Raw genomic sequence first — 16,387 nt, 5'->3', positions numbered from 1 at the left:
ACATATGTGTGTATGTGTGTGTATATGTGTGTGTCTGTGTGTCTGTGTCTGTGTGAGTGCATGCGTGCATGTGTGTGTGAGTCCATGTGTGTGTATGTGTGTGTATATGTGTGTGTCTGTGTGTCTGTGTCTGTGTGAGTGCGTGCGTGCATGTGTGTGTGTCCGTGTGTGTATCTGTGACTGTGTATCTGTGACTGTGTGTGTGTGTATGTGTGTGCATGTGTGTGTGTTTGTGTTTATGTGTGACTGTTGTGTGGGTTTGTGTGTTTTTTTGTGTGTGTGTGTGTGTGTGTTTGTGGGGGGGGGGGTGTGTGGGTTTTTGAAATATTGAAACCATACATGATACATCAAGATCAGATACAAGAACAGAACTTGAGCTGAGGTTTTTCATTTTATTGGAACTTTATCACAGCAGTGAGGAGGTGACACGGCGCTGCTTTTCTCTGAGGTATCACGGGTCAATGTGGAACGGAGACGGTGCACAATGTAAAGGGGGAGGGGGAGGGTGTGTGGGGGGGTCTTAGACGTCAACTGTCGGGAGATCATGTTCCACAAATGGCTTCACGTGAATGATCCTGCCCTCTGGATAAGGATGTGGCGGTGAGGACGATGATGTCGTGTCGTCTGCACAGGGATGCGCAGATGACACGGTATCGTCCCCCGGGAGACGGGACGGCGGCTCCTCTGCGTCGTTTGAGGCGACCTTGAGTGTTTGCAGGACGTTTCTCTTTATCCACGACTTGACTTGCTGCAGTCGCGGCCTTTTCGCCATCTCAAGAATAAGAGTTGTGTCTTTGAGTTCTGCTTTTAAATGGTGCAGCTCCACGGTCATGTCGTTGATCACTCTGATAAGGGAACTTTGGTCCTGGTTGCTTCTCACCTCTCTCCGAAAACTCAAATCTTGGCAACGTTTCTGCGCCCTGGAGGAGTTCCGGTAGCACCTTCTGTAACTGTTGATCAGTTGATCTTTAGCGGCGATGGCTTTTCTGAGGCCGGTCTCTGTGTTTCCATCCATCTGGACATTGGTATTATTGTCGATGTAATGTCTTTTGACGTTGAAGACTTTGCGTACGAATGTCTTGGGTTCCGAGGTGAAATCCATGCACGCCTGCAGATCGGCCTTGAAGCGCATCACGTAGGTGATCAGGTTCCTGTTCTTCTCTCGCTCCTTGATCAGGTCTGGCTCACACTTCCTCACTTTGTAGTTCAGATGTGAGATGGTGTCCCCCAGGTCGGCGTTCTCTCGGAGGGTCTTGTACAGCTTCTCCATCGCTTCTTTGAGCTCCCACTGCGTCGTTCTCAGATCGTCCTCGATGCCGTTGAGGTTGTCCTTCACTTCGTTTAATTTAACAAGCAGAACGGCGTTGTTGTCCTTCTCTTTCGCCCAATCCTGTTGCAGTTGCTTGTTGTCCTTCATCAGCCGAGACATCTCCAGGTTTTTCTTCCCGATTACATTTTGTCTGTCTTGGATCGTACTCTCTAACGCAGAAACCTTCTCGGTAAGGTCTTCCTTGTTCTTCAGACCGTGGATTGTCTTCTTCAGCTTTTCAATGTGCATCTCCAGTTCCTTTTGCTTCACTAATTCATTGAGTCGCGTGTCTTTCTTTAATATGTTTTCCGTAGCGATGACTTTGTCTCTTTCTTGGAGCTGTTTGCGTAAGTCCTCCACTCTGTCTTTGTACTCCGTCTCCACTCGGGGCAGCGTAGCTCGAAGCTCTTTCAACTCGGCGGCTTGTTTTTCCGCCTGCTCTTCGGCGATCCTTAGCTGCTCCGTTTGCTGTTGGCACGTCACCTTCGCCTCCGCCAGCCTCCCGTCATGCTCCGCTCGCATTCTTGATATTTCAGACTCATAATTTGCTGTCAGTTCTTTGATGGTGTTCCTGACGTTTGTCTCGCTGTTGCGTTTCTGTTGTCGGAGTTCTGACTCGGTTTGCGTGTGTTTCGCTCTCAGGCCCTGAAATGTTTCCATCAGCTCGGCCTTATCGAGGCTGAGGTTCTTGACTTCATCTTGACTCAACCGGAGCTGGCTTTTCCACTCCTCTGCCTTGTCCTTGTGAGTTTTCAGCTCTTTCACGAGAGCCTTGACTTTGGTCTCTAGAGAGTCTCTTTGTATAAAGTTAGTTTGACTTAATTTAGTAAAGTGCAGCTCTTGTTTTCTAACTTTGGACGTGAGCTCCTGTATCCTAAAGTGGAGAAATTTGACGTTATTGTCCTGCAGTGCCATTGTTTCTGCACTCCGTCTGTTTAAAGGTTCTGTTTTCGACACTCAGTAACACAAAGGTTTAAATGTGCTTAGTGGGAGTGAATTGTGGCCTTTGTGAGATTTTCTCCTTTCAGTCAGTGAACTTAGAACTAGAACATCTCTCAGGTTGATTCCATGTATATATGATCGGTATATGGAGGTTTTGAAGGACCTCTGTGACATCACCGATCAAAGGCTCAAAAGGAAGTTCTAACATTCCAACACAAGCTGACAGCAGATGTACACAGAATTCAAACACAAACAATTATGTGTGTGTGTCTGTGTGTGTGTCTGTGTGTGTGTGTGTCTGCGTGTGTTTTTGAAAAGAAAATTCAAAAATAAACAATTCTGTGTCTTTATCTTTATTTCTTTATTGATTTATTTGATAGGGACCATGTATATTTATGAACATTGTTGTATAAAATCACCATGTAAATATGCCAGAATTTGAAGGGTTTTGCGCGCACACACACACACACACACACACACACACACACACACACACACACACACACACACACACACACACACACACACACACACACACACACACACAACACAAGTTCAGTCTGTGGACTGGTTCCCCTTCTCGGTACGTCTCCATTTGCCTGTAATCTATTCTTGGTATGTTTCCATTACACTTTCACCCTTTGACCATTTAAATGCTCGGTTCAAGTCCGTGGTTTTGATACACTTTGAGTGCATCAACGCATTCTTAAGAACGGGTTCGTATGATCTTGTACAGACAGACAGGCAGGCACACACACAAACACACACATTGGCCCTCATTTATGAAACGTGCGTACGACCTAAAACAGGCGTAGGACGGGCGTACGCCGATTCCTATGCAAAGCTCGGCATTTATCAATTTGAACGTGAGCGTAGGCTGTGAAAAAATCGTAAGTTTTGGAGTCAGTGTGGACTTGTGGTGCAGCATATAATCAGTTTAACAGGAGGAGAAGTCATCAGTTGATCATTTATCAGCAATGGCAGATCTGGCTCTTTTAGAAGACCTCTATGCGCTGGTCTGCAACATTGTTTTAGCCTGTGGGGTTCTGCACAACATCTCGCAGGAAAACTGGGTGCCATAAATGTAGTGGTGGAGCCAGATGACCCGATGCCCAGAGAAGTGTCCAGCACAGCTCCAACTGGGGGCTATACCAAGGAGACAGGATATTATTCCTCGCTTTTAAAAGTTAGCCTATAGTGTTATGTTTGGCAATGATATTCAATACAGGAAACATGACGATGCACAACATTTTTATTTATTCTTCAGGTTTTTGTTTCTCTTTCAAGTGAATGATTTATTTCTGCCAGTGACCGAGTTATTTCGGCTTGTTTTTCCAGCCCCTGTGCTGCCAGGAGACAGGCTCGGGGTGGTGTTCCAGCCCCTGTGCTGCCAGGAGACAGGGTCGGGGTGGTGTTCCAGCCCCTGTGCTGCCAGGAGACAGGGTCGGGGTGGTGGTCCAGCCCCTGTGCTGCCAGGAGACAGGGTCGGGGTGGTGGTCCAGCCCCTGTGCTGCCAGGAGACAGGGTCGGGGTGGTGTTCCAGCACGGTGGGCGGAGGACACACGCTCTCGCTCAGCTGTTGCCTCGTTCTGACTCATGAAAAAAAAACATGAGTAAAATAAAAGACACTGCAGTACTGTGTGTTTACTTAAATATAAGTACACCTACATGTAGGCCTAAGAGATTGCAATATAAGCCTATATTACTATTAGGACCATAGAATACATATGTTAAGCATGTTTAAATTAAATAAACTTCAGCTGGAGTCCGATTTACTACGGCAACACTGTTGACCACATCAGTGATCTCTTTCCATTCCGCATTCTTTCTCCAGCCTTTAATAACAGTTTTCAGGCTGCCAAATAGTACACACGTTAGTGCAAATGAACCTGAGATATCAGGGTTTCAATCTCCACCTCTGAAAAGTGCCGCTTCTCAGCCGGATTACGTCTCGCCATGTCATAAATTGTAGGGGCGAGGCCTCAAAACCGATAATATATTGGGGCGTGATATTTAAATTACGACCGTTTCCAGCCGCTGCATTTATCAATGTACGACCATTCTTACATTCTGATTGCTCATATCTGCGCTGGTTTCTACGTTAGGTTGATAAATGAGGGCCATTCTCTCCAACCTCTCACACACTGACACATACTCACTACCATCATGTGTGTTTCATCTGCTAAGAGACAAACAGATGTAAAACACACTGACCAGGAGAGTTGTTCCCTCCTGATACGTACAGAGGTCATGAAGTACACACAAAAACCCAAAACATTGAGGCTCTGCTCTGTTTCGGTCTGCCATCTTGTCCCAAAGTTAATCGGCATGCTAACTTTTAGATGCTTCCGACGAGGGCTGCTTTAGCTAACTACAGTAGCTTGCTAGCTATCTTACCTAAAGCATCTGTGCATCTGCTACAGCTACTGGATAGCTGGCAAACGGAGGGAGAGGTGGAAGGGGGGCACGAAGCCACAATAAAAAAAACACACAAAACCTAATGAATCATTTTTGCAATTTCAAATTTCTTTGAGAGTTCAAATTAAAATAAACCTTTCCTTGGTAAACGTGCTTCCTGAGAGCTGAGCGGACAATAAAGGAGGAAGGAAACAGGCTCCATTGAAATATTCTTCAGGCCTTCATCATTTATGCAAGAAATTAGGTCCTCCTCAACACCGTCTTGTATTCACAGGCAGTCCTCAACATGGTCTCAGAGAAAAACCTTATTCAGACCGGGCTTTGACACTGCAGTACTAAGTGCACATCACATTACTAACTAAATAATTACCTGAGATGGATTGGTGCTCAAAGCAAAATCTCCCAAAGCCTCAAGATTTATTTATAATCAAAGAAGACAACCAAGAGGAGTTTACTCAGTGGGATCATAATGACAGTGCAGCACTATTTAATCGGGAGGTTTGGTTTACGTGTGTGAGTTGCCAGACATGGGGGACTCGAGTCACATGACTTGACTCGAGTTAGACTCGAGTCGCAAATTTTAGGACTTGAGACTTTCATGATAAACATTCATAAAAGACTCGACTTGACTTTGACTTGATATTCATGACTTGAGACTTGACTTAGACTGGAGTCAAATGACTTGAAGTGACTCGATTTTCTGTTTAATAAATATATATTTTTCCCCCTCTGATATTGAGGAGGAGTTAACTTTACGATTTTAGTGCTGTTGCATGTGCAGGAACTGTTGATATGATGACGCGGCATGCGGTGGCAGACCGTCAGTAAACAACACTGGCTATGGCTAGTAACTTAACGTCATGGATCCCTCTGCATGGGCGCCGATACCGTGGGTGCTCTGGAGCATCAGCACCCACGGAAAATACTGACCACCCATGTGTGCCAGACTGCCAGTTCATTTTTACATTCATTTAAAATTAAACACTGCAGTTGTTGGTGCTAAGAGGAGCGTCTGTCATAGTGTGATCGGTTACGTCGGTGGCATTGATTCTTAATTTTCCACGAATCTGATCGCGGTTACGCGTCAGTTAAACTTTTCATCTCCAATCCTATCTGTATGTGTGAGAAGTGGTGCAGTCCTGAGTTGAAAGATAGCCTATAGACTAGGCCTACTTTACGGCTTTATTATGGCGTGTGTGTTCATGTCGGCCGCTGTCCATTTCCTAAGGTTCTGAAATGCAAACACTTTTTGTTAAAGGGTGTGCGCGTGTGAGCACCCACGGAGGAAAACATAAATCGGCGCCTATGTCCCTCTGCACAGAAAATAATAAAGTTTGGCTATAAGGATTATACATCTGACCAGTTTGCAAGGTCTGCAGTACAAAAATTTCCGACATCGAATTTCATCAGACACTTCAAATCAGGAGAGATTCGGGTTCCAGTCCCCATATTCAGCTGAACCAATATTTGGATGTTTGTGATGGACAGAACTCCCTTCAGTTTTTGGCCATGAATAAGCACACCCTCCCCTCTTTGTTTAAGGTGGCGGTAAGAGCGAATAAAACTAGGCACACCTACACACACACAACACAAACTGCTCTCTCTCTCTCTCTCTCTCTCTCTCTCATAAACACACACACATGCAAACTTAAGTATGTGAATAAAGCTAGGCACACATACAACACACTCTGCACTCTCACACACACGCACATGCACATTCACTCACCAATATTAATAACTTTTCACTCACTCTCTCACAAACACGCACACATTCACTCACAAATACACTGACAAATATCAACATAGACTTTCCATTCCATGTGATAAGCAAAGGTGGTGGGATTCAGCTCCTGTTAAAGGATGTGTTTCTGTCCCATAAAAGTGAGGCATGTTTGAAGAATATTATTTGACTTAGGAACCATTATACTTGAATTGTTTGAAGGAATTTCATGATCTGATGTCATGTTTGAGGCATATTGAACAATGCTGATTTATTGTTGGCCTAATATCAGTTTTAGGCTGTGCTTTTTTATCTGTGTTAATTTAAACTCTTCAGATGTATGTGAACGTAATGTCTTTTGAATTTTGAGTAGGAAAAAATGCAAATAAAACTCCAGCAGTTCATAATCACTGTCTTTAGCTTGTTTAAAAATGGAAACTTTGGTAGGACTTGACTTGGGACTTGCTTGACCAAAGCTATGACTTGACTTGACATGCTTGATTGTCACAAAAAATGACTTGGACTTGCTTGAGACTTGAAGGTTAAGACTTGAGACTTGCTTGTGACTTGCCCATGTGTGACTTACTCCCATCTCTGTGAGCTGAATGAGCCAAACTCTACAAAGTAATTGCAAGGGATAATACCATTTGAAGCAAATAAACATTGTAAGATTAAATTTGGGTGGATGAATGTCTTTTCAGACTGCAACTTCAAAATAGCAAATACATTTTATTTATTAATTTATTTTATTAGTGTATGTGTAAGGAATGGCATTGATAGATTAAGTAATGATTACAATGTTACAGTTTAAAATATTGGAGAGAAAAAAGCATCCTCACACTCAACAAGTCTGTGCAAACATTTAATTGAATTTACCAATCTATTGGTCAACTGATTGAAACAAGCGTTGCATTAATTGATTATTTTCCTTTCATAAAATGGGTATTAAAAAAACAAAAAACAAATGGTTGTTTGATTTTCATTTTAAAATACAAAATTGAAAATTGAAATACAAGGCGTTTTTTTTCCTTTTCATTGTCAAAAGGGGATGAGAGGAATTTAAAACATGTTTTGATTTTGATTTTCTATTTCCTATAACAACAAATAAAATCACGAGAAAACAGAAATTAAAAAAATGCCGTTTTATAGTCATATTCTGATCCTTGGAGGTGCTACTCTGCTCTGTGAGCTCCTTTCTCTTCAGTCAGCCCTCCTTCAGCTGCAGGTACAGCTCAATTTCCTCCTTTCTGTCTGACTGCTTCCCCCTACAGGCCTGGAGACACATACAGTAACAGCACACAGATGCATCATCACTCCTCTCTTCAGTTCAACAAACAGTCAGTGGTCTAAAACAGTGGTTCCCAACCCTTTTCCTTAAGGAAGCCCTTTTCTATCATTCAGTAAACTGACTACAATATGTTATGGATATTTCAGATTATATGCAATGCAACAACAAAAACAACAACAGTCCAAAACAACTGATTAAACCCAAATAATAAACACAATAACTACAGGAATTTTGTATAAAACGACTGTTTTGGATGAGTTCAGCAGATTGTTTCCTGTGAATAACCCTAACCCTTACACCCCTGAAAGATAAGAAGGCTTCACGACCCCCCGCAAAGCATTGGCGACCCCAGGTTAGGAAAAAAGTCTGTAAATATTGACATTGGGTTCACCTTTAAGACCCAGAAGCTTCGTCCATTATTTTTACTGTGGTCTAAACAACAGGCGTGTGTCCGTACCTTGTAGTAGAAGTAAAGGGCAGTGATCACCAACATCAGCAGGACGACTACTGTGATGATAAAAGGTGGTGAATCCAATAGATCAGATGGATCAGATGGATCAGATGGGTCCGATGGATCTGATGGGTCCGATGGATCCAATGGATCAGATGGATCCGATAGATCTGATGGATCCGATGGATCAGATGGACAGTCATCACATCATACATTATAAGTCCAACTGCTCTGATTAAACACAAACTATAGGTACTAGGGGTTGCACTGTCGACTTTACTCCTCCACAATGATGTTTTGAGCTTGAAGTCAACTAGTTGCTGATCATGTGGTTTTGTCACTAAAAACTAGGGGTTGCATGAATTCAGATTTTTTAAATTCAACTCTGATGTCAAAACAACGTCGACTAGTCGATAATGACGTCATTGACATTTATTTCAGTCATTAGCCTAATACAATCACAGCAGGAGAGACTGCTTTATTTATATATTTAATCACCCTTTAAAGGGGTGATAGAATGATTAGATAGGGTATTTCACACTGTTCCTTAAAGGTACTCTAAGCGCTGTGACGCGTTTTTTAGGCTACAACATTTTTAGTCACATACAGCAAACATATCCTCATTATCCGTGAGCTGCCGGTCCCCTAAACACACTGTAAAAAAACGTGGTCTCTGTAGACAGCCTAGGCTCCACACATGCCAACAAAAACAAAGTGGTCCAACCTGGACCATGCAAACATACGCAAACCGTGTTACAGCATTCAGCCAATAATGGACAAGATGGATTTGGTTTCTCCCTTATATGGTATGCTCATAAATATTTAGATGAACTGCGCGCTGATTGGTTGGTTTAAAATGAGCGAAGCTGCAGAGCACAGATACAAGGGGGAAGAGCTGCCTGTAGCTGTTTGGATTTTTGCTATGCTAAAGGACGTTTGCAGTCAGCTGTTTGTTTAAAGACATGCAGGAGCTATGTGCTAATGCTAATGTTACAGGCTGTCAGGCATTGGATCAGTGGAATACAACATGGAGCTTGTTGCGTTACACTTAATGACCGTTTAAATTTGTGCACACATAACTAGGCATGAACTCAATGCTTTTGTTGCCACCGAGGACGGAAAATAAACTTTGAGTCTTTGTTTATGACAAACTTTTGATTGACTATCACGGAGATGCGCGACGCAGCAGCGGACATACTTACCAGGACTGGTGTGTAATGTTACCGCTGGTAAACCCAGTAGTGTGAGTAGTGTGTTCAAACACAAACTGAAAAATGGGTAATGATAGTTAACCAATACAAGGGATGATATTAAAGGGTGATAAATACAGGAAATCTAGAGTCCCTCCTGTGATTTTATTAGGCTAAGGGACTGTTCGTTATTTATTTAAAGGGCCACCGGAGGAGTTTTGGGACCTTTAGCCAAAATAGATATGACTCTCCCCTTGCCATTAAAAATGTTTCTATGTCCCTCCAACACGATTCGGAAAACAGGTATGACCCCCGCTAACAATTTCTCGATACCTTCTGTACTGGTTTGCACTTGGCAAACATATACAGATTACAATTGTTTTTTTACAGCCATGACATACGTGCCTAAACCTCTGCTTTCTCATCTTACACATCCCACTCCTCTGTTATGGTTTGATGGCCATTTAAGTAGATTTACTCACTAACGTTGTTGTGGAAACACAATAAGCATGGAAACTAAATGTATACTTCCTGCACTACTTCAAATACTAAGTTACTCCTCTAGTAAACTAGTATTCACATGAAATAAAACAATAAAATATTGAGCCATTCAGCAAGGCACTCAGGGTAACATTCAACACACAAACTGGTTGCTATGGACTCGTCACTAGGCTTCCTCCACTTCGCGGTTTAAACAAAGTGGAATAAACGTATACAAGTCCAAATCTACACAAAACCCGCAATCAATTAGTATGCTGACATCAAATGTGGCATTTAGGAAACCTTTATTGCAACCTTGGCATTGTAAGATGTCCAGACTAGCAACAGTCATTTTCATTTTTACGTCCTGCTTCTCGCGTCGTCAGCCAGGAAATATTTTTTTTACTAAAGCAGTATATGACATCAGATGTATTACCTACCACCATTTAGTTGTTTTGTGTTATTTAAGATATTTATAAAATATCTGGTCATGCCAGACGTAATTTATATTTCACTAATTTTTTAAACAATGCAATTTTCCGTTTCAGCCACCAGGGGGGCAGCTCCCCCTGCCCCACAGAAACTAATGGGTCAGACCCATCTGGTAGCGAAGGAGGGCCGAGACTAAGTGCTACATGGAAAAATATGCACCAAACAAGCCACTTTGACCCTCCCCTCAACAAAGAAGAAAAAGACATTACCCGGTCCCTAATGACTGAAAAAAATGTCAATGATGTCATCAGCAACTGTCAGAACATGTCAGAACTTAGATGTTAAGTACCATAGATATAGAACTATATCTATGTAAAGTACCGCCTCGCGGTTGTATGCCTCTGCCAACCAGAAAATGTGCAGTTTACAGTCTTGTCTGTTGTATGAAATATACAGTATGTAGTGAAGACTTTGAAGAAATTTAATAAAAGGTATTAAGTGTCGCGAAAGGCTGCGAGAGACACTCAGAGTCTTTTTGTGTTAGTTGAAAGAAAATATCAGCAGAAAACTGCACTTCAAAACGTAACTGTCGTTTTTTTTTTCAATGAACCAAATCAGAGCTGCAGCTCCTCTCCTACCTGAGCAGGTGAGTCCAACAGCTTTTCCAGGTGAGCAGGTGTTTCTATCTGTGCCTGAGCTTCTACAGTCCAGGAGACCAGACTCATGGCCTCCACACTGGAACTCTTTGGTCCTCATTGTAGCCTCCACTTCTCCGTAGAGCGCCCCCTGGAGGAATGAAGGAGCCCCACAGCCAAGCTCCCTACAGACCACCTCTGCATCCTGCTGGTCAAAGTCATCTTCACACACTGAGGACCAGTGCTGGGTAGACTGGTTAGTCTTCACCTCCAGTCTGCCTGAGCACAGACTGGTCCCATTCACCAGCCAGACAGAGTCTGGAGAGATGATAGAACATAGAGAGAGAGAGAAAAGACACTAAATAAAAACTCAAATAACAACTCAGTGATTCAAACTGGACTCCGCATAGTTCCAACAGAAGTTGGTCATAAATAACATAACTCATCTTCCTAACATCACAGGCTGCAGCAAAAAAAAAAAGATCGCCATGGCAACTGGCACAATAAACACATCACAAAAGGCTGTGACAACGCGCAAGACATTCAGAGATGTTTTGTCAGCATATCAGCAGAAAACTGTACTTTTTTTTAGTGCTGACTTTTATATTCAATTCAATGTTCAACTTGTTCAAGAAAAGAAAGTTAGAAATTATTTCCTTTCATTGGTTTTAAATTCAACAAGAAGTTTGTTGTATTTTACCAGAATACTGAAAGCAGCAGGACTGAGAACACTTTACTATCTGTTTATTTATCACAAGTTATATCATTACCAAGATATTCTAAAACCCTATTTCTGGTTGCATATTTTACTCATATCGTGCAGCTGTAGTTTAAACGTTTTCTGTCAAAGCGATGCCAAAATGAAAGGGGGTCAATGGGATGCAAGCGGAAGGTGATGGCTTATTAGCCTCAGAAACTCCCCATAGGAGGTACGCTTTCCGGATTCTCGCATACCCCCTTGGTAAACACAGACTTTTGATGATGTTGTGAAGGAGCGTGGAATTATGGGAGTTGCAGTTTTTATTGTTAAACTAAAAAATTAAAATTAAATTTACTATACATACTGTATATTCAACTTTTTTTTAAAACCTTTATTTATCCAGGTAAGTCGATTGAGAACAATTTCTCATTTGCAACGACGGCCTGTCACATTCACACAGTTCCACATTCATACCTGGAAGCTGCCCAGTACAACCACAGTCTGATCTTCTGGCCACTGAGCAGCTCCACTGGAGCGGTTGGAGTTAAGTGCTCAAGGGCACCTAAGTGGTAGTAATGAGAAGGGACAAGCCGGCGACCTGCCGGTCCCAAGCTCGCTTTTTTAACCCCCAGGCCACCACTGCCCCCAAAAGGTGATTAAGATCAACATGAGTACATTACTGTTATAGACCCTTTACACGTGACGTCATGCTCCACTCGCGCGAGTTATGAACACCATGATGGACGGTGGAAGAGCTATTCTGTAGATGGATGGCAAGCCAAACGCGTACATGTTCGTTCGTGTTTGTGTTCTCTCATACACAATCTGCAGAGTTATACTCACCAACACAAGCATGTGTATTGCCTTTCTATTTTAAATGACTGATAAATAAATGTATCCTCAACAAACTAGCTAGCTGCCGTGCTAACCAGCTGTTCCTGCTAACAGGTCAACCCAATGATGACCCACATAGCTAACATCGGTTATTCACTGACCTACATATCCCCAAAAGAAAGCCGTTCCCTTGATCATTTAACTTAACACACATACAAAATTATTGGTTAAATTAAAGCTGACATGGCACGGAAACTAGCTTCAAAAAGGCCAACAAAACGAGTTAAACTGAGTCTGCGGAGCTCCTACCCCGGCCAGCCGACCAGCTAGCTGCAGCTAGCTTTGGACTGCTCGCTAGCTAGCTACTGCCCATCGCGTCGTAATATCTACTGGTCAAATCTTAAGATAGGCTACACAGTAAATACAATCACAGGACTCTGCGATTTACTTAGGTCCGTGAAAACAGAGGAAGGAAGAAGGTTAGGGTCGGTATCCAATCCTGCTATCTCCAATTTCTCCAATTCCGCTCTTTGTGAGCACCTACCAGATGCCCTACCTCGACCGATAAAGGCATGACAACTTGTTGATCAATAGAAAAAGCCATAAAGCCATAAATACAGTTTAATTAGTATTATGTATTTTAAACTGATTGAAACGAATGAAACTTTCTGCTCATCTACTACACTTGTTTAGCTTGTGCTTACGGCGATTTTGCCGACCATCATGGCATCATCATGTGGTCGTGGTCATGTGTTTGCAAAGGGTCTATAGATGATGTCCCAGATAATGTAACTGATGGGCTTACCTGAGCAGGTGAGATTCAGGATGGAAGAAGAATAATATGATCCTGCACACTCCCTCAGAGCAGATCCAGACTTAACACAGTCAGACCAGATCAACCACACAGGTCTGTCTGAGGACTCTTTTCTCTCTCCTACAGAAACAGCAGAGCGACAGTCTAACTCTCTGCAGACAGCATCTGATGTCTTCAGGGTCCAGCCAAAGTGACGGTACCTCACTGGTCTCCATTCTCCCTGATATTTCACCTCCAGTGTTCCTGCACAGCGACTGGCTTCTCCCACCAACCTAACAGCATCAGGCTCTGAACAGAAACCAGAGATCCATCAGCAAAAGCACAAAATGAGTTTTAATGAACCAAATCAAAACTGCAGCTCTTCTTCTACCTGAGCAGGTGAGTCCAACAGCTTTTCCAGGTAAGCAGGTGTTTCTATCTGAGCCTGAGCTTCTACAGTCCAGGAGAGCAGATTCATGGCCTACACACTGGAACTCTTTGGTCCTCATTGGAGCCTCCACTTCTCCATAGAGCGCCCCCTGGAGGACTGAAGGAGGCCCACAGCCAAGCTCCCTACAGACCACCTCTGCATCCTGCTGGTCAAAGTCATCTTCACACACTGAGGACCAGCGCTGGGTAGACTAGTTAGTCTTCACCTCCAGTCTGCCTGAGCACATACTGGTCCCATTCACCAGCCTGACAGAGTCTGGAGAGATGATAGAAGATACAATAGAGAGAGAGAAAAGACACCAGACACTAAATAAAAAGATGACATGAAACAACAATTCGGTGATTCAAACTTGACTCAGAAAAGATCCAACAGAAGTTGGTCATAAACAACAGAACTCATCTTCCTAACATCACAGACTGCAGCAAAACGATTTATCGCCATGGCAATATCAAATGGCGCAATGAACACATCACAAAAGGCTGCAACATAACGTAAAAGACACTCAAAGATGTTTTGTGTTGAAGGAAAATAGCAGAAAACTGTACTTTAAAATGTTACTGTCGTTCTTTTTTAATGCTGCCTTTTATATTCAGTTCAATGTTCAATTTGTTCAAGAAAAGAAAGTCAGAAATGGCTTCCTTTCATTGGTTTTAAATTGAACAAGCAGTTTGTTGTATTTTACCAGAATACTGAAAGCAGCAGAACTGAGAACACTTAACACTGCATGAAAAGTGGGATTTCCATCCCTGTAAATGACTGTAAACGCCCGGAAATCTCCCTCATTTTCGGCAGTTATCGACAATTTACAGGCTGCAAACGTCCCGTTCGTCTGTGCCACAAATTGTCGGAAACGAACCATGTCGTATGTGGAGAGCCCCCGTGGAGGTGTTAATGGATCTAATTAGAATATGAATATGCGCCTGGCCAGAGAACGTCTGACCTGGCTGGAATTTCCTCACTCACTATTGGATGAAACCACTACTTTTAAACAAGAAAACTCTCTTGTGATTGGTTGACAGGTCTGTCATGGGTTAGGCTATTGGTCAACCTACATGCTATGTTGTATATTCATGTCATGGTTATCCTAATTAAAATGATTTGCCAGGAACGTGCTGTTTATTCAAAGATAGAGCTTTATTGACACAAAACACAAATGCAATCAGAAAAAAAAACTATGTACAAAGCATAGGCGACACACAGCACACACAACAAATATCCCACGCTCACGAGAAGCAGCACCGTCCACACCTAACCCGCGGCCAGTAGCATTCGGTCTGAATTCGGTCCATTTAGCAGACGTTTGTGGTGCGTTGTCCTGTATTTCTATGGTGGCGCACTTCCAAATACCACCTCACCCGCAGGCAGCACTGTCTCGCTTCCAGCAGCTGTAAAATCAATCAATAAAGACAATCAGTACTGCATGATATTTATTTATGGACACAACACATCTATGAATGCACCTGAAAAATATTCACATTGACCAAACAGATCTGATCTTACCCTCTTTTCTTCTTGACCGACTCCGAGCTGAACTCTTCACAGCTTCTGCCCGCGATGCCACACCTGGTTGTTTCTACCTGAAGCTCCTGCGTGCTGTCTCGTAATATGTCTTACAGGCAGCTGGAAAACAATTAAATGAGAGTGGTATGAATAAAAAAAACAAGAAAAAACACAAGTCACAGTAAAATTAAACAAGGAAAGATGAAAAAGTAAAAATGACTGACACACAATGGCATCATTATCAGCGTCATGTAAATCTGGACTTGCAGACATAGTTCCGAGCAAATATAGGTCACAGCCTTGTTATGAGGCGAGGTTAGTCTGTAAAAAAAAAAAAGAAGTACGGTTAATATCGGTATCTATTAATGTATCTATCCTTATACAGAAGAATTAATGAAGTTCATTCAATGAAAGCATATTCTTTAAATCTTACCCTTGCTCCGGTTCATAGCGCCTGCTACAGTTTGTCTCAGAGTTGTGAAGACGGCGACTGCTTCCTGAAAATTACAAGATAAAAAAAATACACTTTTATAAAACAACTCACCCTCTTAGCTCTGTAATGAATGGCGCTGAAAGCAGCCTGGCTGCCCAGACACACAGCTCTGTGCTGCTCGTGTTTAAACTTGGTGGGGTTTAAAACATTACTGCCAAGTCTAAGTAGCCTGTTTAACATCCAAATACAGTCGTACGATCAAGAGTTAATAAACAGTACAGACTAGCTCGCCGTTTCATTAATAATCATATACTTACGTTGTCTTTTTCTTTTCTGTGTGTGCATGTTTGGAGCTCCGGAGGAGATATGGAGGAGAGAAAAAACGCTCCGTACATCTCGAACAACTTCTGTGTGTTTCCAAGTGAAGTACAGACAACTTTTTTACCAGTTGGCATGAAATATCGTATTCCCATATTTTGGAAGCTTTTGCTCTAACTCTCCGACTCATCTCCCGCCGCTTTTTTTCAAATGGTAGCAGTGAGGGCGGGGGTAGGGTTCTCTTAATACATCCATGGGCAGAGTATAGAAGGACAAAGAGGGCCAGATTAACCAGCAGGGCGTGAACAGCGCACACACTGGTGTGGAGGTGAATTACAGTGAGATTTAATGGAATACTGGGAAAGCTTAATAACAATAGGACAATTGAAGTAGATTATCAGGCCATTTCAGCAGAGCCAGCAGCTTCATATGCCATGGACATGTGAATATGATGCTGAATTTGCCAGTATTTTAAGAAGACAAATGGTTGGAA

The 16,387-nt window shown here is 42.6% G+C and overlaps 2 protein-coding genes across 5 annotated transcripts in view; both read right to left on the bottom strand.

The window, feature by feature from the left end:
• Positions 1-16,387, bottom strand: part of LOC120574900 (NACHT, LRR and PYD domains-containing protein 12-like) — a 280,762-nt gene that overhangs the window by 150,811 nt on the left and 113,564 nt on the right. The gene's annotated exons all lie outside the window — the stretch shown is intronic.
• LOC120574911 (scavenger receptor cysteine-rich type 1 protein M130-like) lies at positions 7,465-16,257 on the bottom strand. Of its 4 annotated transcripts, XM_039825423.1 has the most exons (10): positions 15,894-16,257; positions 15,577-15,640; positions 15,368-15,464; positions 15,144-15,263; positions 14,892-15,028; positions 13,584-13,898; positions 13,205-13,501; positions 10,869-11,183; positions 8,135-8,307; positions 7,465-7,662 (listed from the first exon to the last, which is right to left on the bottom strand). In XM_039825423.1, the coding sequence occupies exons 6-10, from the start codon at positions 13,699-13,701 to the stop codon at positions 7,594-7,596; spliced, it is 972 nt and encodes a 323-aa protein (XP_039681357.1). In that variant the 5' UTR covers positions 13,702-13,898; positions 14,892-15,028; positions 15,144-15,263; positions 15,368-15,464; positions 15,577-15,640; positions 15,894-16,257; the 3' UTR covers positions 7,465-7,593. The 4 variants fall into 4 exon arrangements, with proteins under 4 accessions (XP_039681357.1, XP_039681356.1, XP_039681358.1 ...); XM_039825422.1 differs by lacking the exon at positions 15,894-16,257 and having other exon boundaries at positions 15,577-15,828; XM_039825424.1 differs by lacking the exon at positions 15,894-16,257 and having other exon boundaries at positions 15,372-15,464; positions 15,577-15,828.

Source organism: Perca fluviatilis, chromosome 15 (assembly GCF_010015445.1).
Source record: "Perca fluviatilis chromosome 15, GENO_Pfluv_1.0, whole genome shotgun sequence".
In the NCBI taxonomy this organism is placed as follows: domain Eukaryota; kingdom Metazoa; phylum Chordata; class Actinopteri; order Perciformes; family Percidae; genus Perca; species Perca fluviatilis.
The sequence above is the reverse complement of the archived record's forward strand: the minus strand, read 5'-3'. Positions and strand labels throughout refer to the sequence as shown.

Coding starts and splice junctions, on each gene's coding strand:
- LOC120574911 (XM_039825423.1), bottom strand. CDS start 13,701: ATGAGGACCAAAGAGTTCCAGTGTGTAGGCCATGAATCTGCTCTCCTG. Junction 13,502..13,583: donor TGTTGGACTCACCTGCTCAG/GTAGAAGAAGAG, acceptor GTTTCTGTTCAG/AGCCTGATGCTGTTAGGTTG. Junction 8,308..10,868: donor TGTTGGACTCACCTGCTCAG/GTAGGAGAGGAG, acceptor CTGATCCATCGG/ATCCATCAGATCTATCGGAT.